Here is a 26,196-nt window from a genome sequence, read left to right on the forward strand (position 1 = left end):
CTCTTTACCAACGTCAACCACAGAGAACCCCAATCATCTCACTCTCCAACTCTGCAGCACTATAAAAAAATGACAGAGAACAGTGAGTGACCAAACAAACTCTTCACCAACAAGGGCAGAGGACAATGATCAATCTACCCTTTCATGTCTCTACGAACATCAATGGCTGAGAATCATGACCATCTAACTCTCCATCTGCTCAATAAAAATGGAAGAGGAAAGTGATAAATCTACCTGCTCATGTGTCTGTTAACATCGACAGCTGAGGACCATCTAACTCTTCATGTGTTCACTGTCAGTACCGACAGACAATCATGACCAATGCAATTATTCATGCTCTCGTCATTACCAACATTAGTTAGTCATGATCCGGTTACCTTTTCATCCCTGGTTTTAGGTGTCACTCTGTAAACACATTGAACATCAATAATACTAAGATACAATCATTGACACTGTTTTACCACTTATTTAGGGAAAAACACTAGTTATTCGTTCAGTAAAATGCACAAAAACCATTCAGCCAGTAAAGCACGACTGAAGAGAGGGTGGAAATCAGGACATAATTGCAAGAAAATATGTCTGAAAAGAACTCAGCATCAGAACATCTTGCTTTATTGTCAGAGATTTATTTAGCTCCAGAAAGTGACTCTTCATCCCCTGGGGGTGTGGTGGTATTGCCCGCACCTCAATCATTGTCAGGTGTTCCATTTGGGGATCTCCTTCTTTGCATACACAGCATCAGTGGTGGGTCTGATGCTCATGAGGATCTAGAGAAAAGACAACCATGTAACCATGAGAGAATTATTTTATAGAGATTATGGTTCTATTTGTTGGATATTCTATTGCCAGTTTTTAGGTGCCATCGACTCTCATTTATAAGAGAAAACTATCAGTGGACTGCAGTGTGCCATGAGTGTTGAAGCATTCCCAATCACGAGACGCTGCCACTCATCACTGCACCTCATGCCCGTCATTGGTTATGACTAAACAGATCTACAGACTCGGTTCTAGACTTGGGCCCTGTTCCCAAAACCCTTCCTAGGAGGAATCCAAGCCCGCTAACAAAGATCTACAAACAACAATCAACCAGATGCCTAGGAGGTGACCTTTCAGAACATGCTTGTCATCAGATCTGTCAAATACATAACTTTCAGTGGAATAACTTTGCCCTCTCATGACTCCAACATCAAGAGATCCCCTTACCTCCACCTTAGTGTGAAAGAGGCTTTTTAATTTATTACAAGACTAAAACCCCTTTCGTAGCTACATTTTGAGACAACCTCACTTTTCACATTTGCTAGAGCAGTGGACCCTCCCGAGTATCTCTTACCAACGCACAAGGGTTTCCAACCCTCAGTTTAAAAACCTCTCAATTAAAAAGCCTCTGCAGCATCATCAAAGTATTATACACCTAACAAGAGCATCATGCTGTCATGACCTAGATCAGGCGTTACCCAACTGCATACCTGCACTGCAGGGGGTGCTGTAATCCTCCACAGCAAATTCATCTGAAACAAAGAAAAATAGGTCATGTAATTTAACAAAGAAGCTTAGTTTTGTCTCTTGCTTTAGTAAGTTGGGCATCTGTACAAAAGAAAGATTCAGCAATAGATTCAACAATTACACTCACTACTTCCAGACACCATAGGACTGCAACAAACAGGATTTAGATCTACCCATTTCTACTACTAGATGGTGGATATTATATTATCTGTTTCACATGTAAATAATATGGATATTCTATTTAGCTTTGGTGGGCTCACACATTTTACCACTAAATAAAAAATAATGCCATATTCTTTTTATTCTATTGGACAGTGACTCTGATTTATTCTACCAAAGTGCAGAACATGAGCCTTGAAACCAAGAAAATATTTTTTTGAGTTAGCACCTTTTAGGTCAGAGGGCTTTATCAAGAAAGGGGGAATCCAACAGTCCTTTAAAGCAGGGCTGTAGTACATCCCCCTGTATCATAGGGGGGCCTTAACCTGACAGTGCCTCCCAACCTTTGAGAGGACCCCAATTCAGCCCATGACCAATGACTATTTTTGAAATATGGTACCCCACTTCACAAGCTGCTGGGAGGGGTCATCATTTTGTGTTACGTCAACGCAGATACATTTGAGATCTGCCATCTGACCTTCCCACATAAGTCCAGAAATGCTGAATATCTGGACGCTTTATTGTGTGACTGGTTCATGAAACAATCATAGTCCTCTCAGATGTCTCACCTCTCAGGTGATCTTTCATAAAGATCCCCTTAGCAAGTAAACAAAATTGTCACTCACTTCACAGTTCATCAATGAATGGTACTAAATATATATTTACAATTGCGCTACAGAAGCGGGATGATTACGGAAAGCCAACTGAGAAAATTATGCTCATAAAAGATCTAGGGGTACATGCATCAACCTATTTAGGAAGTGCAAACGGTGCGAATCGGTAAATTCGGCCGTTTGCGCTTCCTAAATAAGTTTTTGGGATGCATGAAACAATTTTTGAAAATCCGCATTTTTTTGCAATTCCTAAAAATGCGATTGCATTTAAGGAATCGCATTTGTGCGAATCCTTAAATGCAATGCATGAATTTTTTAAAAAAATGCAAATTTTGAAATAGGAAGTGCAAATTAACACGAGGTTGACCCTCGTTTTAATTTGCGAAATTCCGAAAAAAAGCACAAAAATGCATTTTGGAAAGTGTAATGTTACACACACACATGTCCTTTGGACATGTGTGTGTGTGTAACTTGCACTAAAACAAACATTTCAAGGGTGCAGGGCGGGGTCCTTTGAACCCCCCTCAGCACTCTTGCAATGCATCATCAAAATTTCATTCGCAAAAACAAAATTCGCAAAAAGGCATTGATTCCTATGGGCCTCTAGGCCCATAGGAATCAATGTAATGCCATTCCTTAATTGCGATTCGCAATTAAGGAATCGCAATTTCCGAAAATTAAGAAATCCTAAAAACATTTAGGATTTCTTGATGCATAGGATTTTGCAATTCCTAAATTGCGATTCCTTAATTTTCGCAATTTAGGAAGTGCAAAATCCTACAATGATGCATGTGCCCCCTAGATCTCTCTTGCAAGAGATCTTCTGTCCAGATCCTGGGCTCCACATTTGAGAAGGCACAACTTGCCACAAAAGCCCCCCTAAGAAGGATAACGCTCCTCCTCTCCCTATTGTGTGATGACGAATCCCTGGGTATCAGATGATCATAACTAGAGTCTCGTCAGGATATTGTGACTTGTTTACAGGACAACACAGTGAGTGGTCAGATTCATGGAAATTCTCTCCCATGCCTGCAGCTGGCAGCTCTGCTTAAAATTTCTTTGAAATTAAAATATTCTTCAAACATAGTCACAACCGGCCTTCACAAGGTTCCTAGAATAAGGGCCTTGCACACTGGTAAACTAGCATTGTGTATATAAAATTCAACCATCCCTGCATTCGGCAAAATCCTTCTGGTGGCGGTCATTTGCACAAATCAAGCTTTTGGTGCATTCACCATCTTGCTTCCCGCACGAAAGGAGATTAATGGTACCCTAAAGCTCAAACCGGTGAAATTAATGCAAAAATGTACCTGTTTCATAGTAATCAGTTATTGTGACCATAGCCGGTTTCCTGTGTCTCACTTCAAAGTCCTGCTCAACTGAGAACCAAAAGGAGATGGTAGCATTGGAGACCTGCAGAAGACAAAATGGAGGTCAGCATAATTTCACTTTGCTTTTGGATTCAGTTTGTTTCATTTTCATTTCTTAAAGCAAAGGCTACCAGTGACACTGTTCTGGAAGCTCATAAAACCAGAATTCACTGTGGTTATTACTTACATAAGTTCTGCAGTTAAATGAATATGAAACTTTCTGACTCACAGAGGATCACTCATTTCTTGCCTGTAATAATTCTTACATGAGATTTCAAAGGATATTCTTCTTGTAATAAACAGTTTTGGCGAAATCTAATTGAGCAGTGGCCTAATGATAGAACCCATCCCTGGTAAATATTATGAATGTGAGAGACGCACAGGAACAGTGTATTATATTTTCTAAAGTAATGTACCAGTGACAATTGAGTACATGAAAAATAAATAAAAATACCAACTCACCTGAAGTTCAAATATATGATTAATACAAAATCTTAGGATGTATTTCAAAGTTTGGTGACCATCCTGTAATCACCAAAAAATTTCCAGATGCCCCATCTGCAAAAACCTGTACTTCCCTCACCCAATTTAGAGGTTCAGAAACTGTTGGTTTTTTGGCAGTGGTGCCTCATGTTGCTTCCGCGTTCAAAATCACTAGGAATTAATAATATCCGCTCCACTCAAGGAGGGCATACAGTCACTAGATTGACCTGCCTGAGTCTGCCATGATGGGATTCTATTAGGCCCAATTTTTAGAGACCAATCTCCATGCACAACAGAAACCAATTATATATTTATTTTGAACAACAATCCCCCACTTTTTAGAGTGGCCAAAACAAATATGACACTTGCTCAGCAAACTTCTCTTCCTTAAGTGGAACTACCGTGCCAGTAACTGTGCTGATGGGTTTAGAGATCCCTAGCGAGCAGGCAGGGATCACTAAATATGGTGAGCGGGCCGCCTGTCAGGGCCTCACGATACTGCTATTTTGTGTTTCTTCTGGTTTCATGTGTGTTTTTTGCATCAATGCATTTGTAAAATAGTATTCATAAGGATAAAGGCAACAGGGTTTGGTGGCTATCTACTCATGTGCATTCTTGAAAGTAAAATATGAATAAATACTCTTGGTTGCCCACATTTAAGTCCTAGAACTGTAACATACTTACATGTTCCAGGTAAATAATGGCGTTGTTAGGGTGGACCTCTGTCCGTCCAATGCCCGACCAGTTGTTCAGCTAGAAGCAAATAGTACAGAAAGAAAATTGGTGACAAAAATGAACTCCAAATCTTTACCAAGAAAAAGCATGACTGCTCCGGGCATTCCACAGACCCGTGAGATTGTTTAGGTACCTATAATTATTATTACTAACTTTGTGGGGTGCATATTGGATTTGATTACTGATCATATGTTAAATGCAAATGGTTAGTTTTCTCTAATGTCACCCAACTTTTGAATAACTAGAATCTGAGGATCTGGGAGTCAGAATGGTGTGCCAAGACCACACACTTTTGATGAATTGGGAAACTCGGCATTCAAATTCAGATGTTGAGGTTCTATGGTCTGTACTTAATGTATTAGTGCCCACGTGTATCATAGGAAAGCGTAGAGAGAGACCTAAAACAAAGTACCATTCCCAAGGCCCACTTTCGAATTGCAAACATTGTAAAGGAAGATGTGACACTTGGGTCAAAGCCATTCAGCTTACACTATCTTGAGCACAGGCATAACAGCACAGTTGAAAAACAGACATCAACACCTCAAAAAGGACAAAAACATTATCATCAATATCTCACTTGCAAAGCAAGAACAATGATAGAGCACAGAAGCAATTAAAAAGAATGGAAAGAAAGACATAATCGGTGACAGTGAAAGTGACATACTAATAAATTTAAGACAAGATATTGATATATCTTGCTCTGCTAGTGCCTGCACAGCTACCTGCCTCTTAAAATCCCCTGATGAAGAACCATTAGGCACTTTATCAAGTCTGTGTGATGCCCAGCTCATTATGGCACTCCATGAAGATCTAAGCATCACAGAGAGCATCTTCTTTGACTCAGTGAAGCTGTCATGAATCAACTCTGTTGTCACCCTTAGCCCTTGACCCTAGGGCTCTTAATATTTAAATGATGTGTACACTCAGGGGGTCACATATTTAATCTGTCCGTCCCGGATATAGACCACTATGTATAATGTTGTTTCTTTCTCCAGCTTACATTTTCCGATTGCTTGCTATCTCAGCAAGCATTTGTCTACTATACTCCTAATACCTTGCATGAAAAATGTAACTCAACTTACTTCCTTACTTCAGAGTGACCCTCTGCTTGCCTTCTCTGCAGACCTTCTATTTCTGAGTCTAGCCTCCTGTCAGTCTCATGCCTGCTGCCTCAATCCTTCTTGTTATAATTCTGCAACTGGCTGATACTTTATTTCATAGATCATAACCACTCCTCTTTAAAGCCTTCTCCCTTTAATCTGACATTACCTATTCACCACCAGCCAATCAAACTCACCAATAATTTAACTAAAACCAGATCACCCTCCAAATGATCACACCTACCTGGAATTAATACATATATTTAAAAAAACTGGAATAAATGCATGGAATTTATTTCTTGCAAACCCATGACTAATTCCAAAAACAAACCATGACCACTAGAATATCCACAGACCTTGTGTTCTGTACCAGAGGGCTACTCACCATAAGGCCCTTCAACGCCTCGTCAGGGGAAGTAAGTGCTATATAAATCCAACTCCAATTACCAATGTCACCAGGTTAGAGTACCCCCACTCAGTGGTGTAAGCACTACCTTTACATTGGATCCATATAAGTATTCTCAGGGCGTTCATCCTCAATACCGATGAATGAGAAGATGCTTTGCCTAAATAAAGTGAAACCCAAACTCTCGATCTTCAGTTCTGCTATCGATGTCATCAATTTATGCACATACTCATTCAAGTAATCTTGTGACACAACATTAACCCCCAGCTAAGGATAAAAAATTTGGATCAGCACTTGTTCATGCCATTTCCATCAATTCTATCTTTTCATATGGCAACCTCATATTAAAGTGGATTTGCAACATAAAGGACCACTTTTCTAACTAAACTGTGCTCAAGCGCATCCGTTCTTCCCTAGTCAAAAAACTACAATACACATTATTTAGAATTTTGCAGCTCAAAAGCTGCTGCCTTAGATGGCTTTCACTTGTTTTGAATGCTCTCCACTGGCTTTCAGCCAGAGAAAGATGGCAATGTAAAGTTCTGGTGTTGATCCTCAAAATCTTCGACACACCCTCTAAAGTACCCCTTGATCTCTAATTAAAGTTACCGTACCCTATGTCCTTTCTCAGCCATCTCTCCAGGTGCCATATTTCAGGCCTTACAAATATGCCAAATTAGCTTATACTTAAACAAGATTTTCAACTGAGTGAGGAATCTTAGATTAATAACAGAAGATGATATAAAGCTAAAGATCAAATTAAGAACCACGGTCTAATAATAGTGACGGAAACCTATAGATGAAGCCAGGTTTAAACACAGGAACTTGAAAGAACTGGCAATTTGGTCACAACGGGAACCCTCATATAATAAAACAGCACATTTCCAAGAAGTGTGTGGATATGCAAACAGAGAATCTGCTCCTGGCATGATCAGATACTTAAAAACTCCTCATCCATTCATGTTTTGGAATGCAGTGATGCTGCACTCACAACCACAAATGACTCTACAAACCATTATTAAAAAAAATAAGGAACATAAATCTGGTATTGAAAGGTTACCATTTTCACTGTAGACTTTACAGGGATGAAGCCAGAGGGCATTTTCACATCCACGACAGCCATATTTGAGGATGGACGTCTACCGATGTAACTGGAAGAAACATTGAAAGTGAGAGGGGTTTTACAGCAGAAGGTAAATCGACAGCATAGCAAACAGATCAGGCAACTCATACAGTGGAAAAGAAGAGGTGTGTCTACTGCTGTGACAGCAAATAGCCAAGAACTGTATTAGACAGAATCCCACCAAAGTCACAGGCATTAACTGGTCATGTTGTGTAAAAGACATTTAAACCTCAGTTTTAGTTCATTAGATTTCACAATAAGATATTGCCTCTCTCTTCAAGTGTGTGTGCAGTCATTAGATACCCCAGTGTATTGTAACACTGAATATAATCACATTTGAATACACCTGGGGTAAGGAGTGAGGTCATACGCTCTGCTACGATCTGCTAAGGGTGTCTCTCTCCTCCTTTGTCTATGACATGCTATCATAGAGAGGGATACAGTGGACACACTGTCTGCAAGGGATAACAGTGGGGTGCCGCTCTCATTCTTTGTTTATGATGTGCTACCATAGAGAGGACAGAGTGGTCACACTGTCTGCAAAGAGATGCCAGAGGGCGCCTCTCTCCTTCTCCGTCTATGATGTGCTATCATAGAGAGGACAGAGTGGTCACACTGTCTGCAAAGAGATGCCAGAGGGCGCCTCTCTCATTCTTTGTCTATGACGTGCTACCATAGAGAGGACAGAGCGGTCACACTGTCTGCAAAGAAATGCCAGAGGGCGCCTCTCTCATTCTTTGTCTATGACGTGCTACCATAGAGAGAGAGACACAGTGGTCTGGTCCAAGTTTTATTTATTATGTTTTGGAACTCCAAAAGAGGTCCACATAAACAAGAAAAAGAATAATAAACATATACATAATACAAAATACTCAAGAAAAATACAACCAATCACTTGACAACATTTTTAACTAATACTATGTGCTCAACCAACACTATTAATGAGACCTTCTAATAGATATTTAAAAAACATTGAAAGAAATTAAAAATGTTAAAACAAAACATTGCATTAGGAGGATTATATAAAGCACTCATGAAGGAATTGGCAGAGAGAATATTCAATTTTAAACAAATTTGTCTAAACCATTTGCGGCGAAATAAGCGAAGTGCAGGACATACAAAAAGAACATGAATAAAATCTTGGGTAGACAGATTGCAAAGATTACAGGTTGCAGAACAACCGTACCACTTAGCCATAAGCTTATTAAGGGGGAGTAGATCCTGCCTTAAAAGTAGCCAGAAACGCCTTATACCATGGGGTATATTCCAGGCGACATAGGGTTGCATGCGTTTTAATACGCACGTATCAATAAGGGGGATACATTTTTCTTGGCAAGTATGAATTCCCTATCCAGTGTAAAGCTGAGTTCCCACGAGGCCTGTTTCAAAAGAGGTTTTAGCTGAGCGGCTGATAGGGTGAAAAGAGTGCTCTCCTTCAATTGTAAAAATTCAACAGCTTTCCTAAAGTTCTTTACAAGAGAGGAGAATTCCCTAAAAATACCCAACAATTCCAACTTCATTAGGTGACGCAGAGTACCCACCTCCCCTCTTGCCAAGCTGGTTACCCAACGCACCAACACTCGCACCCAACTACTGCGGATGCCAAACTCAAGTCTTAGGGATGCCACTGAGCAGGAAGTATTAGTAGAGGCTAAAAACCTTAAGACTTTTCCTTCTACAACATGTAAAAAGCCCCATTGCCCTACATCAACTATTGCGATTCCGTACAGGAGGGAAGACAGTATTTTAGCCCTAAAGACCTCTAGCATATGAGGAAAGTGTCTTCTTCCAGTGGCAGAATATAATGCATTTAAACTTTTACCCTGCGACAAGGCCTTACGAGCGTTGTTATCAATGTGGGCCTTGTCGCTTAGGTTGTCAGATAGTATTTTCCCCAAAAAGACATAGGAGTTAACCACCTCCAATTTATGTCCACCAAATGACCAGCCAAATTTCTCATATTTTGTGTTTTTTTTTCTCCCTGAAATACTCATGATTTGACTCTTGGTCGTATTTATCTTTAAATAATGGAATTCTGAGAAGAGATGCAGGGCATGCAGACGATTATTTAACCCCTTTGGTGTAAGGTCTAGTATAAGAATATCGTCCGCATAAAGCAAACAAGAAATGGGGGATCCCCCTAAAGACGGAGCAATACCTTCACAAGCTGCTAAAGACCTAGGGAGATCAGAAATATATAAGGAAAAGAGCAGAGGTGCCAAAAGACAACCCTGCTTTATTCCATTAATATTCGGGATAATTTGGGATAACCCCCTTTCCCCACCTTGTAGTACTTGGCACCAAGTATCAGAATGAAGGGCTTTAACCAAATCTAACAGGAGGGGAGGCATACCCAGGGCTGCCAGCTTTCTCCACAGCAATGGCCGAACTACTTTGTCGAATGCTGTGGAGAAGTCAATAAACGCAGCATATATTCTTCCTCCTCGGACCCTAACATATTTATCACAGATTATCTGGAGAGCGGTGAGGTTGTCCAATGTACCGTGGCCCTTGCGAAAACCTGTCTGTTCTTGGGGCAAAATATGATTCCTCTCCACCCAATCATTTATAGAATATAGGAGACATTTGGAAAAGATTTTGCCAATTGCATCAAGAAGGGCTATTTGTCGATAATTCTTAGGATCATTCCTATCTCCCTTCTTGAACAAAGGCACCAAAATGCTCCCTTTCCAAGACGGGGGGGGGGGACAGATTTATTCAAGAAGCAGAATCTAAATAAAAGGAACAAAATTTTGCTCCAAGAAACAGGGTCCTGTTTTAGGACAGATATGGGGAGTTCATCGGGCCCCATTGCACCTGAAAGACGGAGTTCTTTTATAGCCAATTCAATGGTTTTCTCGGACGGGAAATCTAATAAGGTATTGCTATCATAGCTAAGGTTCGGATACACGTCCACAGGCCCATTACTGGCATATAAATTTACAATATAATTTACCCAGGTTTGCTCACATATGTGAATAGGGCGAGGCCTAACTCTTGTTCCACAACCCTCCCCGATTATGGACCAGAACAGTCTAGCATGCCCATTCACTGCGGCCTCCCGCAGGTTAATCCAGAGAGAATCCTCTTTTTCTTTTTTTATTTTAAACTTGGCCCTTCGTCTCCTTCTTTTTAAGGTGGTTATTTGTCGGTATCTTTCGGGGGATCTGGACAAGTATTGTTTCCTCACCAATTTATTTATTTCTCTATTTAGGGAAATGACCGAGCAAGGGAGTGTGGGCTTTTTTATGATTGAGTTGGATTTCCTTGCAACCAAAGTAATCCTCTTCATAAAAGACTCAAAAGACAACAGTTCGGCCCCTGGCCAATTATGGAGATCACTGAGTGTTTTATCTAAAAGATTTCCTAGACCCTTCATGGCTTTTGAGTTCCAAAAGCATCTTCCAGTTTTAGCCCCAAAGTTTATTAGGTCACCATTAAGAGTCCAAGAGTCAGCCGGGGGCGGGATTATGGAAAGTGTTAAGACAATTATTTTATGATCACTGAAAGGAGTTTGTGAGATCACTAAATCTTGTAAAAGATGGAAAAAACAATACTCAACAATTATGTAGTCCAATATCGACTCACTATTGTGAGATTTGTGCGTAAAAAGAGCCGGAGTGTCTGAAGGGAGCCTTCCATTCACTATAATGCCCTCGGATTCAGATAATTCTTTCAAGAGCAGTTTCCCTCTCTTGTTTGTTCTAATTTTATCAGGAAAAAGAGCTTGTGGGATCTGAAAGTATTCCTCTTTAAGCCTGTTTCTAAATAGTTCCAAGCTTAGATTAGAAATCTTACAATTAAGATCACCCAGTAAAATTACCTGTGGGGAGGGAATTGTTTTCTTAATTTGTTTAATGAAGGCGATAACTTGTTTTAACACTCCATTATAACAGTCATCAGGGGGAATATATGCATTTATTAATACCAAGGACTGAATCTTTTCCAGATTATCAAAATAAAATAATATCACTGCCTGGAAAAGATTACTGGGATGTAAGTGATGTGAGTATTTCCACTTTATCAGATTCGACAATAGGCAAGCAATTCCCCCTTTAGCGTGACCCCTCTTTCAGGCAACAGCCCCTCCTTCCAAGACGATGTAATCCCTATCCACTGTCAATTTATCCACACACCACGTCTCTTGGATACAGATCACATTAGCCTCCAAGGTATATAAATACTGCATCTTTTCAGGACTGTTCTTGATTACGGCGGCATTCCAAGAGATAATTTTCAAATTGCTGCTAAAAATGTGTCAATAATTTGGGATTGTCTGTAGATTTACCCGATAGAGCGCCGGGTAACCAATTCCATTGCTGACCATTGTCTACACTATTTTCCTTTGAGGGGAAAAATAGAGGGATTACATGGGATACTAGGCGTTTAGAGTCAGAAAGGCTGATCCTTAAATCCTCAAAGGGGAAAGGAGGAGCAGCCTGTCCTATGCCGAAGGGCCTCCTATCAAAGGAATCGACTCTACGGGGGGAGAAAAAAGGAATTACATCGATCCCACGACTCTGAAAATTCTCAGCCTGTTTCAAAATGTGGTTAACAATAAGTTTGGAATAGAACCTAACCCTAGTACAGGAACCTACCTCACCATTCAAGATTGTGACCAGATCAATATCACTAGTTTGAATTAACTTCAAGCTCTCCATCTCCCTAAAACATCTAAGGAGCCAGGATCTGTTCATAACTAATTCAGTATCAAAGAGAGGGAGAAAATCCAGCGTCAGCGTATCTATACTCTCCTCCTCTGTAATTCCAAAGTTTTTTTTAGAGTAGACTACATCTTCTATTGGAACAAAAAAAGAGGAAGCAGTTGGATTGAGGGCTGATATCAAATTAGTAACAGAATTTTTCTGGTTCCCTATCGAAAAAGGGTTCGATGGCATCTCTAATCCGGTAGGGGGGATTCCTAGACTGGGAATCATACAACTAGAGATAGTATCGGTGTTCTCAAAAGACAGCGCTGGCGCCTCTTCACTTTGCAAATTGGTGCCCTGCTGTGGACTTACAGCTTCAGCCCCTACAATAGTTTGAAAGGACATATTAACCTCACTCTTGACGTTCTGGTCTAAAACATCGTCAAAGATTATTTGTCCCTGCCTCTTTTTTTAAATCTACGGAGAGGTTTCTTCTTTTTCCCTCTACGCTTTTCTGGTTTTTCCGTTTTTTCTTTTTCTTTTTCCCCCTTCTCCTTAGACTCTTGGACAAAGATAGGGAAAAACTCTTTAACAGATTTTAAATCTTCTCCCTTACTAGAATCTTCTACAATTTCGAGGGCCGCATCGATGATACAGTTATATGCTGATGATTTAGGGACTGACGAAAGCACATTTGATAATAACTCATTTTCGGCGGAGACAGGTGGGATGTTCTGAATTGGATTGAGAGAGGAAACTATATGCCCGGGTTCGGGCAAAACAACATCACCGGCTTTAAGACCTTGCAAACCACCACGAGGATCAATACTAGCAATCTGTTCCCAATTTAAAAGGACCTTCAGGATCTGGGTGACAGTTTCTAAAACACAATCATTACTTCCTACAAATTTGCCCAATAGCATTAACATTGAGGACAACAGGTGTTCTAGAGCAATTAGGGACTCGGAAATGGGCTTATCCAGACTCTCTGGCCGAGAAAAAACAGTAGGGTGAATGCCTGATATATTCAACTCGGGACTATTTGAGTTGTTAGTCAAAGAGGTAATATCATGGGATTGTATCGAAGGGGTGCTACTATAGAGATGGAGATCCGGGGGAATGGAGCCAAGAGAAGTTTTGGCGGCCTCAAGTAACTTCAAAGATCCATATTGCAAGTAACGCCCGCAAAGATCCAGATCAATGTCCAACATTTGGGAATCCTCATTTCCCACTTCCCTTTGATTAGAACCAACTGCAAGTTTTTGTATATAGTTGGCATCAAGCATTTTTGGAGTATTATTCAAAATCTGGTCCTCAGCTCTAGGGGCAAGTAAGTTACTAGGGAGGGAAACAATGGGATTTATTGAATTAATTTCATCACAGATTAGAGAACTCATACCAGATTTTCCCCCCACAAGTGGATCCTCCACTAACAGCATTGAAGTCCCCACAGTGGAAGCCACTACGCCCATATCCCTTGGCATATTCTTATCTTTGGCCTTCTTCCATAGCTGGAATAGTTGACACTGGCCCTTTAATTGTAAATTTTGGACATCCTTATTCCTGAGAGGGTTGGATTTGGTTTTGGCGCACGACCTTCCTACCAAGAGTCTCCCCGAACTGAGTTTTTTTGCAGTCATGATTCAGCAATAGATTAACCAAAATAAAAACAATTTCTAATACAGTGACAATTAGAAAGGCAGTGTATGAATATCAACATGAAAATAGTTAGGCCCAGCCCGGCCTCCTTCGGTCCCTGACGGCCACAGACGGTCCCGCCCTTGTCCCGGGCTTCGCCCGGCTAGCCCGCGCGCGTCCCGCGTGCGCGATACCTTGGTCAGTTAAATAGAGTAAGTAGGTGGGGCGGGAAGAGGACCAGCTGGTGCAGATTGGGCAGCGCACTGCACGCTGGTCCTCGCAGTCCCGGTGGGGTCTGGAATTAGTCTCGTTGCAGCCCTCCTTCAAAGTCACCAACCTCGAGCGGCGCCCGCGGAGCGGGGGCCGCGAGGAGTGGGCTGAAATCCAGTCGACTTAAGTCCAGAGGGAAAAAGGAACAAGCAGAGCACTCCCGTAGGTTCACGCGCTACAATAGCCTTTTAGCGCGATGAGCAGCAATCCGTCAAAGTGCAGTCTGCACGGAGATTTTCACGATCCGGGGGGTGGGGCGGGAAGAGGACCAGCTGGTGCAGATTGGGCAGCGCACTGCACGCTGGTACCCGCAGTCCCGGTGGGGTCTGGAATTAGTCTCGTTGCAGCCCTCCTTCAAAGTCACCAACCTCGAGCGGCACCTGCGGAACGGGGGCCGCGAGGAGTGGGCTGAAATCCAGTCGACTTAAGTCCAGAGGGAGAAAGGAACAAGCAGAGCACTCCCGTAGGTTCACGCGCTACAATACCCTTTTAGCGCGATGAGCAGCAATCCGTCAAAGTGCAGTCTGCACGGAGATTTTCACGATCCGGGGGGTGGGGCGGGAAGAGGACCAGCTGGTGCAGATTGGGCAGCGCACTGCACGCTGGTCTTCGCAGTCCCGGTGGGGTCTGGAATTAGTCTCGTTGCAGCCCTCCTTCAAAATCACCAACCTCGAGCGGCGCCCGCAGAGCGGGGGCCGTGAGGAGTGGGCTGAAATCCAGTCGACTTAAGTCCAGAGGGAAAAAGGAACAAGCAGAGCACTCCCGTAGGTTCGCGCGCTACAATAGCCTTTTAGCGCGATGAGCAGCAATGACACAGTGGTCACACTGTCTGCAAAGAGATACCAGTGGGGTGCCTCTCTTATTCTTTGTTTATGACGTGCTACCATAGAGAGGACAGAGTGGTCACACTGTCTGCAAGAGATGCCAGCGGGGTGCCTCTCTCATTCTTTGTTTATGACGTGCTACCATAGAGAGGACAGAGTGGTCACACTGTCTGTAAAGAGATACCAGTGAGGTGCCTCTCTCATTCTTTGTCTATGGCGTGCTACCATAGACAAAGAATGAGTGAGGCACCTCGCTGGCATCTCTTTGCAGACAGTGTGACCACTCTGTCCTCTCTATGGTAGCACGTCATGGACAAAGAATTAGAGTGCTACCATAGAGAGGGACAGAGTGGTCACAAAGTCTGCCAAGAGATGTCAGTGGGGTGCCTCTCTCATTCTTTGTCTATGAAGTGCTAACATAGAGAGGACAGAGTGGTCACACTGTCTGCAAAGAGATACCAGTGAGGTGCCTCTCTCTTTCTTTGTCTATGACATGCTACCATAGAGTGGGACACTCTGCTAGGATATTCAAGTAGAATGTCAGACCGTAATTCTTCCGCACTCATGGGGTTTACCACAAGAACATGACAAAGGTACCATGCTCATGCTAGAAAAATTCGGATGTATGACGGTACAACGCGTACTGTTACAACGCGTACCTTTACGACGTAAGTTTTACAACGCAAGTCGTCACAATGACTTGCGTTGGGGCCGCTGGATAGTGAATAGTTTAATTTACTATTCCAACTCCAGTCCCCGTGGATAGTAGGGAAGGTGTTGGATAGTAAATTAAACTATCCCCTATCCTAGAGCGCCCTCCAGCGAAAGTCGTTGTAACGACTTTCGTTTTAAATCCTGAGTTGTAACGGTACCGCGTTGTAACGGTTCCGTTGTAAAGGATGTTTCCCGAAAAATTCCATCAGAAACTGACTAACTCTCCTCCAGTATTAAAATATCAGAACGCTGAGAGCTCCTTTAAAGATAATGGAGCAAAAGCAGTCTATAAACATTGGAATAGGCCCACCGCTTTCAACATTACAATGTCCTAATCCACAGCCTCTGCCTTTCTCTTTTCCATGTCCCTTCAGGATGTGTGGCTTGGGCTGGGGAAGATAGAAGTCAATGCTGTGGACCAAGGCCCACAGGAACCTTCCCATGCCCTCCTCCCGTATCTCACGGTGTCATTGGAGCCTCGTAGGGAAGGAGGGGATTCCTGCTCAGTGCTTGGGTCACCCTGGCTGGACCGCACAGGGTAAAACAGCTTGATCGAGCCCAGGAAAAAGCAAGGACCGACCCCTGCCTCCTTTCACAGCTGTTGCTATGTTTGTTCAACAATTAACAGAAATGGCCCTGTGCGCCACTGTAATCGTTGAACGTTTGGTGCAATATACTTACGACTAACCTTATAACTAACATAGTTGTCACATTTAGAATGGATTAGGAACAACTGACATCAACAGCTAGAGCTATTGCTTGTTTTGCACATCTTCTTGGGAAGGCGCTGTAGGCCCCACACTATTGGTTCTAACGATGAAACGATGTGTCCAATTTTGTTATATGAGGATATAGTTTTTAACCCCTTTGACGCTCATGACGAGCCCAGTGTTTTTAAATATTAACTTACTGCTAAACACAGCACCTCCTTAAGGTCACCACCCCTCTCCCCAGGTCAGGGCCCAGTGTGGCCGCCACAGTCGCACTACCCTAAAGCCAGCTTTGCACCCCATCATCCCTTTTGACTCTCGAGCTGGTTTTCCCAGACACATGTATTCTTCCCTGCTCCTTCTCGGGAATCAACAAATCTCAGGAGGGGAATACCATCAGCATTGGGGATATAGTTTTTAATAAACAATCATGGAGGTCTTAAGTACCATCTTCATTAAAAATGTTTGAAAAACTTTTAATTTAGGGACTTTGACTCCACATTTTGATTAGGTTAGAATTTGGTCTTACTCAGTCAGCAGTTTTAAATGATATAATATAGTCAATATATTATGTAAATTTCAAAAAACTGTCCATTAAAGAAGACTTGAAACTACACCCAGGAGCAGGAGTGGTGGGCCAATGAAATCGAGATGAATTTCTTATTAAAAAAACATCAACTGCCTAATGAAAAACATTAGCAGTGATTCCTAAAATGACTAGGAAGCTATTAATGGAAAGGAACATTAAAATTGTATTGTATGAGAGTGACTTACTGCCAAAACAAACTATAAGAACTTTCTTAACACACATAGTACATTCTCAAAAGAAAGGTAATTTTATCCAGATTCTAAGTTAAATTCGTGGCCAAAAAAAGACTTTTTTACATTTTAGGCTCCTGTACATCCCAGTTTTTCAGTTTGAGGATTTATGTATTAAGACTGGGGACACAAATAGGCTATGCCGCTTTTGCAACCCACCTTCTGATACTACAGATGTATCCTTGGTCTATGCCATTTAATTACAGGACTTGAAACTATTCTTTCATGCAGCGACCACAAGAACACTCAAAGATGCAACTATGTTCTATTTTGCTGGGCGCTCTAACACATTTATAAGGTGTAAAACCAAATTTCTTTCACTGGTGGGGTAGCACAAAAAGGCCCAGCAGAACAATTTACTATTGTCATGTTACAATTTAAAGTTTTTCATATGAATTCTTAACTGATAAATGATTAGACTGTATTAGGGAGGGGAGAGGTGTGGCGCTGCGGCCAGGGCAACTGCTGTGGACGCTGGGGATCACGGTTCAATTTCCAGCTCCGGCCGCAGGGGTCTGCCCAGCACCATGAGACTCTGGGCAATAGCTCGCTTAATCTTCCCTACGGCCCCCAGTGCCGAGAGACCCCTTCAGGGGTGATTCGTGTGCTATACAAGAACTGGATTTTTTTTATTATCATTAGTATCTATTTGGTTGTTTCTTTTTACTATTTATCGTAGTGTATTGATATTTTTAAAATTAATCGATAATCATTTACCTTCCTATCTACCATTTAAAGTGAGGACTTTGAAACACAGACTTTGGTCTGTGGGCTTTCCTACCCCCTCTGTCTCCCCGGGCGGCCTTTGTTTTAAATTAAGACGTTCCGTCTTCCTGGGGCCGAATGTTATAATAGCCTTAAAACCCGCCATAGTGGGCTACAGGGTCCCTTAAAGTCCCGCTCTGGCCTTTAATGGCCAGTATATCAGCCTCCTATTGCAGGCAATAGGTTGTATTATTCATGTGCTATCATGAAAATCTACCAGTAGCATCTCCTCCTCCATACTATCCCCATGGAGGTAAAAAGGTAGCTCATTTATTCTTTGAATTTAGTATTTCCTTCAGAAATTGCTGGATTTTCCAATTTCACACCATTGTAAAAAGGGATGTACGTCAGTACAACGAGATCATGTTGATCGCGGTACTTTACAACGCGGTTTTCACAACGCAAGTCGTTACAACGACTTGCGTTGGAGGGCGCTGGATTGAGGATCAATTTAATTTTCTATTCCAACTCCAGCCCACGTAACAGTAGGGAAGGTGTTGGAATAGAACATAAAACTATTCCTTTAACAAGAGCGCCATCCAGCGCAAGTCGTACTAATGGCTGCGTCGTAAAGGTTGCGCGGCGTAAACACCGCGTTGTAAAGGATGTTTCCTGTAAAAAGGGTTCTGAGAATGTAACTCTGGGTGAAGGTGTTAATGTCCAGCTTTCATGATCCTCTTCTCCAACCTGTATTGCTGCTTTAAAGCTGTATGTGACATGCTCCAACATGGAGTCATGTGGAGTCACCACCACTCTAGGGCTCAAGATGCATCAGTATCACTAGTCACATCTTCATGCTTTAAAGGAGAATCAGGACCACCTGTCAGTGCCCTAAACTGCAAACTGGAGCCGGTGCTACCTGAGGTCTACAGGATGCAAAGTGCACTCATTACTTAATGACAGGTCCACAGTCTGCAAAGTGGGCCCAATAGCACATGTAAGGTTCTTAAGCTCCAATATGACTATAAACATCTGTCAGGTCCTCTAACTGGTCGACAGTCTGCAGAGTGGACTCAGTTCCACCAGTATGGCCCTCAAAAGCTGCAAAGAGGACTCAATACCACCAGTCAAATCCTCAAACTGCTACCTGAACCTAATACTAGGCCTGGACGGCAAATTCCGTTCCGCTCGCGGAATTTGCGGAATTTGGGTAATTTTGCGTTCTGCGGAGAACGCGAAATTGCCAAAAATTCTGCGTTCCGCAACTTTGTGAATTTTTTGCCTGTTCGCGTTCTCAAAATGCGTGTTCGTGAGATATTTCCCCCCGAACATTCATGCAAGCAGCGATTGCGAACAGTAAAAAAGCATCGCAAACAAGCAATTCCGCATGTTCGCGGAATTTCTGATTGTTCGCGGATATATTTGACCATTTCGCGGGGATTTGCGTAACGCGATTACGGAAATTCCGCCCACCCCTACCTAATACCACCTGTCAGAAAGTCAATCTGCGAAGTGGACTCAAAGCCTGAAGCACCACGGCACACTATGTTTTGTTAGGAAACTGAGATGACCCTGAGGAAACTACCCCTGACATTGCTGTCCTTCAGACTGAAGATCACGCTATTAATGTTCTTGCTTATGTTGGATTGTAAACGACCCTAAGACAAGACCAACTCAAACTTACCTGACGTTCACATGGACTTCAAAGGTCTTCTCAGACTTCTGGTTGCAGACATCCGGTACAGTCCAGACATGCAGATCAAATGGAGCGTCTCCAGTTGGATGTGGAATATTGTATCGCAGGGTAGACTGTAAGACAGTTACAGAAAGGTGCTATGTCTTTTTCTCTACTTTGTGTCCTCTCGTCAGTGGCTTTAGGCAATCATTCCTTTGGTGAGCTTCTCCTGTCTCTGGAATCTGTCATCTGGGCTTGTGCCTATGTCTGACTGCCTAACTCGTTGAAAACTAAAATATTGGTCTTGTCCCTCCTTTCACTAAATCATTCCCCGTTTCCCAAGGGGCTGGAATCCCACAGTAAAGCACAACTTAACAAGTGCAAACTTATTAAACATTCATCCTTGCTCAACTCTTATAACCTCATCCTTCGAAATGATCCTTCTTTATCCCACAACTGATCACTTCATCCCTTCCTTACACTCAACCGCTACCAACTCCCCATCAGGGCCGGGTAGCACTGTTGCGCCCGACGCAACAATAATTATTGGCGCCTCCCCCCCATGACCTCCTGCTCGGATTACCTCATGACCACCAGGCAAAAGTGTTCCTCATCTCTCCATGGACACTCTCTCACATACTTTTAATTTGTTTTAAAGCACTGGTAAAGGCTGACTTTACTAATAAAAATGTATATCTACCCAAACAACCACATTTCAGCAACATGAGGAAAAGACTTGGGAAAAAACATAACGTCCTAACCTATTTAATGCAGTTTGCATGCATCGCTTTTATTACCATTTGTAACAGGCACTGTTCTATATTAGGGTTGTATCTTATGAACTGTGGTGACAAAAGGATATCTGTGAGAAAAGCAGTAATTCACTGAGCTATCCAGATAAAATACAGATCTGTGATCTGCACAGTATGAGTTCTTTGCAGCAGGCATATTGACCCTCTGCACTAATTTAAGCAAGTGAAAACTACCCCTAGACAAAACTCTGATCACTCTCTCTAACAGGAACATTAACCACAAGAGTTATCTTGACATTTTTAATGCTGCCTAAAAACTCGAAGCACAAGTAACCCTGCTGCAGGTGTTTTTAAGTATTAACTTACTGCTAAACACAGCACCTCCTTAAGGTCACCACCCCTCTCCCCAGGGCAGGGCCCAGTGTGGCCGCCACAGTCGCACTACCCTAAAGCCAGCTTTGCACCCCATCATCCCTTTTGACTCTCGAGCTGGTTTTCCCAGACACATGTATTCTTCCCTGCTCCTTCCCGACGTGCGACTCATAAATCCGACTTCTGCTTCAGGCAGCAGCAGCTAGAAATGCACCTCAAAACATGCATGAATAGACACCGATAGAAGCAAATCGGTTGGTTTTAGTGAAAGCCACTCCATCTTTTTGACAATAGTTGAGTGCATCGGACACATAGGGGCTAATTCCGATGCGAGCAGGATGGGCTCTGACTGTCGGTCGGAGACCTCCTGCCCGCATCCGAATGAGCCGGTCGGATTCCTTTCCGACCGATCCATTCTGATGGGCTCAGTCGGAAAGGAATCCAACTCGGTTTCCCGGATGGCTTCAGAGGGGCTCATAGAGCCTGTTCCCCATCCAGAAACCCTTCAGTACTCCCCCGGCCGGCTCTTTCCGGGTGAGGGAGTAGGATGGCAGTTTCCCACTGACTTTTTGTGCCGGCCTTTCCAACACAAAAAAGCAGTGGGAAACGGATGTGCTGGATAGTGAATAGCTCCAGTCTGGAATCACTCCTGACCATTTCCAATCCTCTCCTTTCACCTGACCCTAACATTGCCATTACTCAATTTAATGAGTGGGTGGGTTCTGCGACCACCGCTCTGGTTCAGGCTAAACAACGATCTCGCAATAGATCTGCTCCATCGGCCCCCTGGTACTCGGAGGCCTTAAGGACACAGAAACAACTGTGCAGGAGCAAAGAGAGACATTGGCGAAGAGACTATTCCGAAGAGGCCAAAACCAAGTACAAAGAAATGGTGGCCAAATACAAAATTATGATTAATGAGGCCAAGAACAAGTTTTACTGCGAAAGAATTGAACTATCTAAAAACTCCAATAAGGCTCTGTACGAAACTACCAAGCAGCTAGCAGGCTACTCGCCCAACTTACATCCACCCCCCTCCCAATGGCTCTGCGATGCTCTGGCCAACTTCTTTTTTAGCAAAGTCAATGACATCTATTCGGCCTTTGCCAACTGTGCTAAAACCCCCACTAACATGTTTCGTACCCCCATTACTGGCCCTTCGCTCCTCCAGTTTGCAGATGTCTCCACATCTCAGATCATGGACATCATGTCCTCCATTAAAGTGGGTTCTGCTCTAGACCCGTGTCCTCTTAAAGTATTACTCCCGGTTATTGAAGTGGTTCTTCCTGCCATCACCACTATCTGTAATACCATGATAAAAACAGGCATCTATCCAGTCACCCTTCAAAAACCCTCATAAAACCCTTGCTCAAAAAAACAAATCTCGACGTGGAAGAATTTAAGAGCTACCGGCCAATTGCTAGCCTCCCAGCCTTGGCGAAAATTGCCGAAAAGGCTCTGAATCCCCAACTTTCAGCCTTTATAGAGGAACATCACCTGCTTGATGACTCCCAGTTCGGCTTTCGTCAATATCATGGGACGGAGACGGCCTTGATCAAAGCCGCGGATGATATTAGATCCATCCGGGACGCTGGAGGAACAGCAGTTCTTATACTGCTTGACTTGTCAGCAGCTTTCGACACGGTCGATCATACCATCCTGATCGACCGTGTCGAAAACATGGGTGTTCAACAAAAGGCCAAGAAACTCCTGGCCTCCTTTTTGGCAGAAAGGACCCAGGTGGTTACTATGGGACCTTTCCATTCTTCCACCTTGTCGCTGCCATGTGGAGTACCCCAAGGCTCATCCCTTAGTCCGACACTTTTCAATATTTATGTGTCGGACCTTGCCAATGTCATCCGAGCTCACGGGATGAGCCTTAACTCCTATGCTGACGATACCCAGCTGGTCCTCGCCATCAGGAATGACGGCCAAAAAATAGCAGATGAATTCAATTTGGGCATGCAAGCTATAGGGAACTGGATGGCCTCCAATTGCCTGAAATTGAATTCCGACAAGTCCGAAGTAGTCATCTTCGGACATCTGACCCCGGAATGGTCTTCCCGCTGGTGGCCGTTGTCACTGGGTCTCCCTCCTGCACCTGTGAACAGGGTGAGGAATCTGGGAGTCATTTTCGATGACCGTCTCACTTTTCTCCCGCATGCCAATCAGATTACCTCCTCTGCCTTTCATAAATTAAGACTTGTTAAAAAAATACTTCCCTTCCTTCCGGCTACAGCTGGCAAAACCCTGATAACGTCCCTTGTACTGTACACTTTGGATTACTGCAATGCACTGTTTCTAAATACACAAGAAAAAGTTCGTAACAAAATGCAAGTTATCCAAAATGCAGCTGCTAGGCTTTTGGGAGGAGTCCCCAAATATCATTCGGCGTCAGAAACTATCAGAGAACTTCACTGGCTATCCATCAGAAATAGAATAAAATTTAAAACTCTCTGTATAGTTTATAAGGCCTTGCATAACCAGGGACCAGCCTTTCTAATCCAAAACCTCACTCCCTACCGCCCCTCCAGATCTTTACGATCTTCCAATCTACATGAGTTAGTGGTACCTCGCACCAAACTTGTGTCATGGGGTGACAGAAGATTTCTTGTGTCAGCACCTAAACTCTGGAACACTTTGCCACATGCCATCAAAACCAGCCCTTCTCTCTGGTCTTTTCGTAAACAACTCAAGACCTGGCTTTTTAATCAGTAATCTCTACTTCCCCCTCTATGGTTGAATACGGCAGATATCCTAGCACCGAGATGCCCAAGGGCCTTTGTTCGCGCTCTATAAATGTTGTAAAATAAATAAAATAAATAAATTTAATTTACTATTCCAACTCCAGTCCCCGTGGATAGTAGGGAAGGTGTTGGATATTAAATTAAACTGTTACCTATCCTACAGCGCCCCCCAGCGCAATTCGTTGTAACGAATTGCGTTGTAAAAGTTGTGTGGTAAAGGTAGTGCGTGGTAGAAGTTGCGTTGTAAATGCTGTTTACTATGGGAAACTGTCTTTGGGGGCCCCCAGCAGAGCCCCAATGGGTGTGAGGCCGCCGAATGGTGGCCTAGTAGGTACCTTTGAAGCCCCCCTGTTGATCCCTGCCACCGGGTGCAGGGATGACCTGCACCTTTGCTCTTTACTGTGGGAGCATGTATTCCATTCGGAATGCATGTTCCCGTAGTAAAGTATACAATTGCGACTGAGCAGGGTTCAGTCGCTTCCTACTTGCAGATGTCTTCCGGTTCCATTTCCTGTCCGATTACATTAGAATCACCCCCATAATTCTTTTAACAGAATGGCTAATTGGCTAACACTGTATAGGTGGCACTGGTGGTAAGAACAAATGGGTTCACCCTACCAAACTGTCAGCATTTTAGCAATAAGCCCTGTTGTTTCAGGACTTTTACCCAGAGTGCCCATGCTTGGTTTTGCTCTCTTCCCATTGTGCACATGGGCAATGACTCACCTGTGTGTAGACGCAACCAGTGCCCTTCACCTCCACAGTATAGTCTCCGGGCACATGCGAAAGCTTGGCACGCTGGAGCAGGAGCCGGTTACCATCATCTACGTGGAAGTGGCTCTCGACTTTGGTTTCATGACTTACTGCCACTGAGCTTTCTCCGTTCTTCACGTAGGTGGCAGCGCCATAATTTGCAAGTCCATGGAGAGCCACTACAGTGTCCTGAAGTGAACAGCGAATGTGGGAAAAGGTGGACAAGAAAGCAGTGATGAATAAAACAATTTAATGGTGCATCCCTTTGTATAGATCAGTTAATGCTGTAGGTAGTAAGTGAAAGAGCTGAAAATTAAGGAGAGAGGCCTATGCAGGATTGGGAGCTCATAGTAAAGTCAACGCACTTCTCACCTGAGAGGTACAATAGCACATTGCCCATTACAACAATGGTTGAAATAATTGCATCTCTCCTAAGGAACACAGACACAACTTTCACCAATGGACTCCACATGCAATTGCTATATTTAAAGATAATGTGCGATCATCATTACCGCTGGTACTGAAGAGAGCTAGTGAGAAGACATTAAGGAGAACTACGATAGAAGCACTATGAAAGGGGAGAGAAGAGAGGATCTATTGGTAAAAAAACTAAGCCTACACTGGTCTCACTACACCAGGAAGGAGAGAACCCAATAAGGTCTGACCAGTGTAGATTTCAGTGGAAATGGAAAAGACGATTGGAGAGGAAAGGATGAATAAAGGAGGAAAGCCACATAGAGATACCCTCTACTTTATCCACGTAGAGATACCCTCCTAAGAACAAACTTGACAGAGGGACAAAACTGCTATTTGCAGCACTGGACTTTGAGTTTCACAACAAGACATGTACTTGGGCTTCTAGGAGCACCCAATACTCAGTATCACAAAGGGGCTGCAGACTCTTTGTGTGCATATATTTATATAGAATGCGTAGATCGCAGAAATCCATGGGTACAGAAGAGCAAGAACAGGTACGGAACAGCCTCCGGAAATGAAGGAATCCTTATAAGCAATGGACAGTTACAAGTACCAGGTTTTATCCATTTTGATTTTCCAAATTGATTCGAATGTGAAATTAATTCTGGCCTCAATAAAAAGGCCATTAGATGAGATGACTGTTCTAGATAGGGATACAAGGAATGCTGTTCCTGTTCTACCCAGGGGCAGAACTTTCTTCTCCATGGTGACAGGGAGGTACTCTGGTTCACCTCTATCTATTCTGGTGGTGCTGCTTTGTAGTTTATGTTGGGGGTCCCTTAGCTTCTGGGTGGCTCTCGCATAAAGAAATCAGCAGCATTGATAGCCCTTAGGGTTTTAGCCAAACAAGATTCCCAAATAATGGTTCAACTCTACAGATGGCTGCAGCAAGAAAGGACATCCTTGTTGCAGTGTTCTCCCCACTTTTTATCTGCATAGTGTTGATGGCGTTAAGACTCTGTGCTCTATGACACTGTTAAGTAGTGTCACTGCACTTGTACTTTCCCCTGCGCAATGTACTGTGCACTGGTTCCACATAATTGGTTTATTTAGATTACAAGGAAGAACATGGTAGATATTGCAGAAATTCACCTGTGGTGTGGAAGGTAAATGTCATATGCGGCCTGCATTGTGTATTAATACCACCCACATTATACCCTGGCAGCAGGAAGTCTGGGGTAATGTGAAGATGGGGCTCTTGGCATGGCCTGGGCATGAGGGAGGGGAAAAGAAAAGTTAGCAACACAAATTGTAGCTTTCAGAGTTCTTGCTTTTGTAATGGAGATACCAAACGGGGAAGTGAAGAAATAAAACCATTGATGGTTAGAAACTGTCTAGACTCCTTGCCTGTGCACCTGGCGGAAACAGAACCAGGTCCACCATTGGCATGAGGGAGGAAACCTCATCTCTATACGGGGTGGTGAGAGGAAAGGGCACATCCTCCTGCTGCTTGAAGAGGGACAGATATATCTAGGATGAGGAATCCTTAGAAGTGCTGAAAAAGGAGGCAGTCATTTTACAGGAAAACCATTAGGATTGGTTGTAGATAATTCAACAATCACTGGCTAGTGCACAGGATAAGACTGGCACCTCAGTGC

The 26,196-nt window shown here is 43.2% G+C and overlaps 1 protein-coding gene across 2 annotated transcripts in view; it reads right to left on the reverse strand.

Moving 5' to 3' along the window:
- Positions 1 to 590: 590 nt before the first annotated feature.
- LOC144768002 (alpha-2-macroglobulin-like) overlaps positions 591 to 26,196 on the reverse strand; it is a 236,594-nt gene continuing 210,988 nt past the window's right edge. For both annotated transcript variants that reach the window (XM_078651392.1, XM_078651391.1), the window contains 7 exons: positions 24,095 to 24,310; positions 19,507 to 19,631; positions 7,431 to 7,521; positions 4,814 to 4,882; positions 3,587 to 3,689; positions 1,467 to 1,508; positions 591 to 767 (listed from right to left, as the gene is read on the reverse strand). In XM_078651392.1, coding sequence (XP_078507518.1) covers positions 739 to 767; positions 1,467 to 1,508; positions 3,587 to 3,689; positions 4,814 to 4,882; positions 7,431 to 7,521; positions 19,507 to 19,631; positions 24,095 to 24,310 — 675 coding nt within the window. In that variant the 3' untranslated portion in view covers positions 591 to 738. The remainder of the gene's footprint in view (positions 768 to 1,466; positions 1,509 to 3,586; positions 3,690 to 4,813; positions 4,883 to 7,430; positions 7,522 to 19,506; positions 19,632 to 24,094; positions 24,311 to 26,196) is intronic.

This window comes from Lissotriton helveticus, chromosome 7 (genome assembly GCF_964261635.1).
Source record: "Lissotriton helveticus chromosome 7, aLisHel1.1, whole genome shotgun sequence".
Classification (NCBI taxonomy): domain Eukaryota; kingdom Metazoa; phylum Chordata; class Amphibia; order Caudata; family Salamandridae; genus Lissotriton; species Lissotriton helveticus.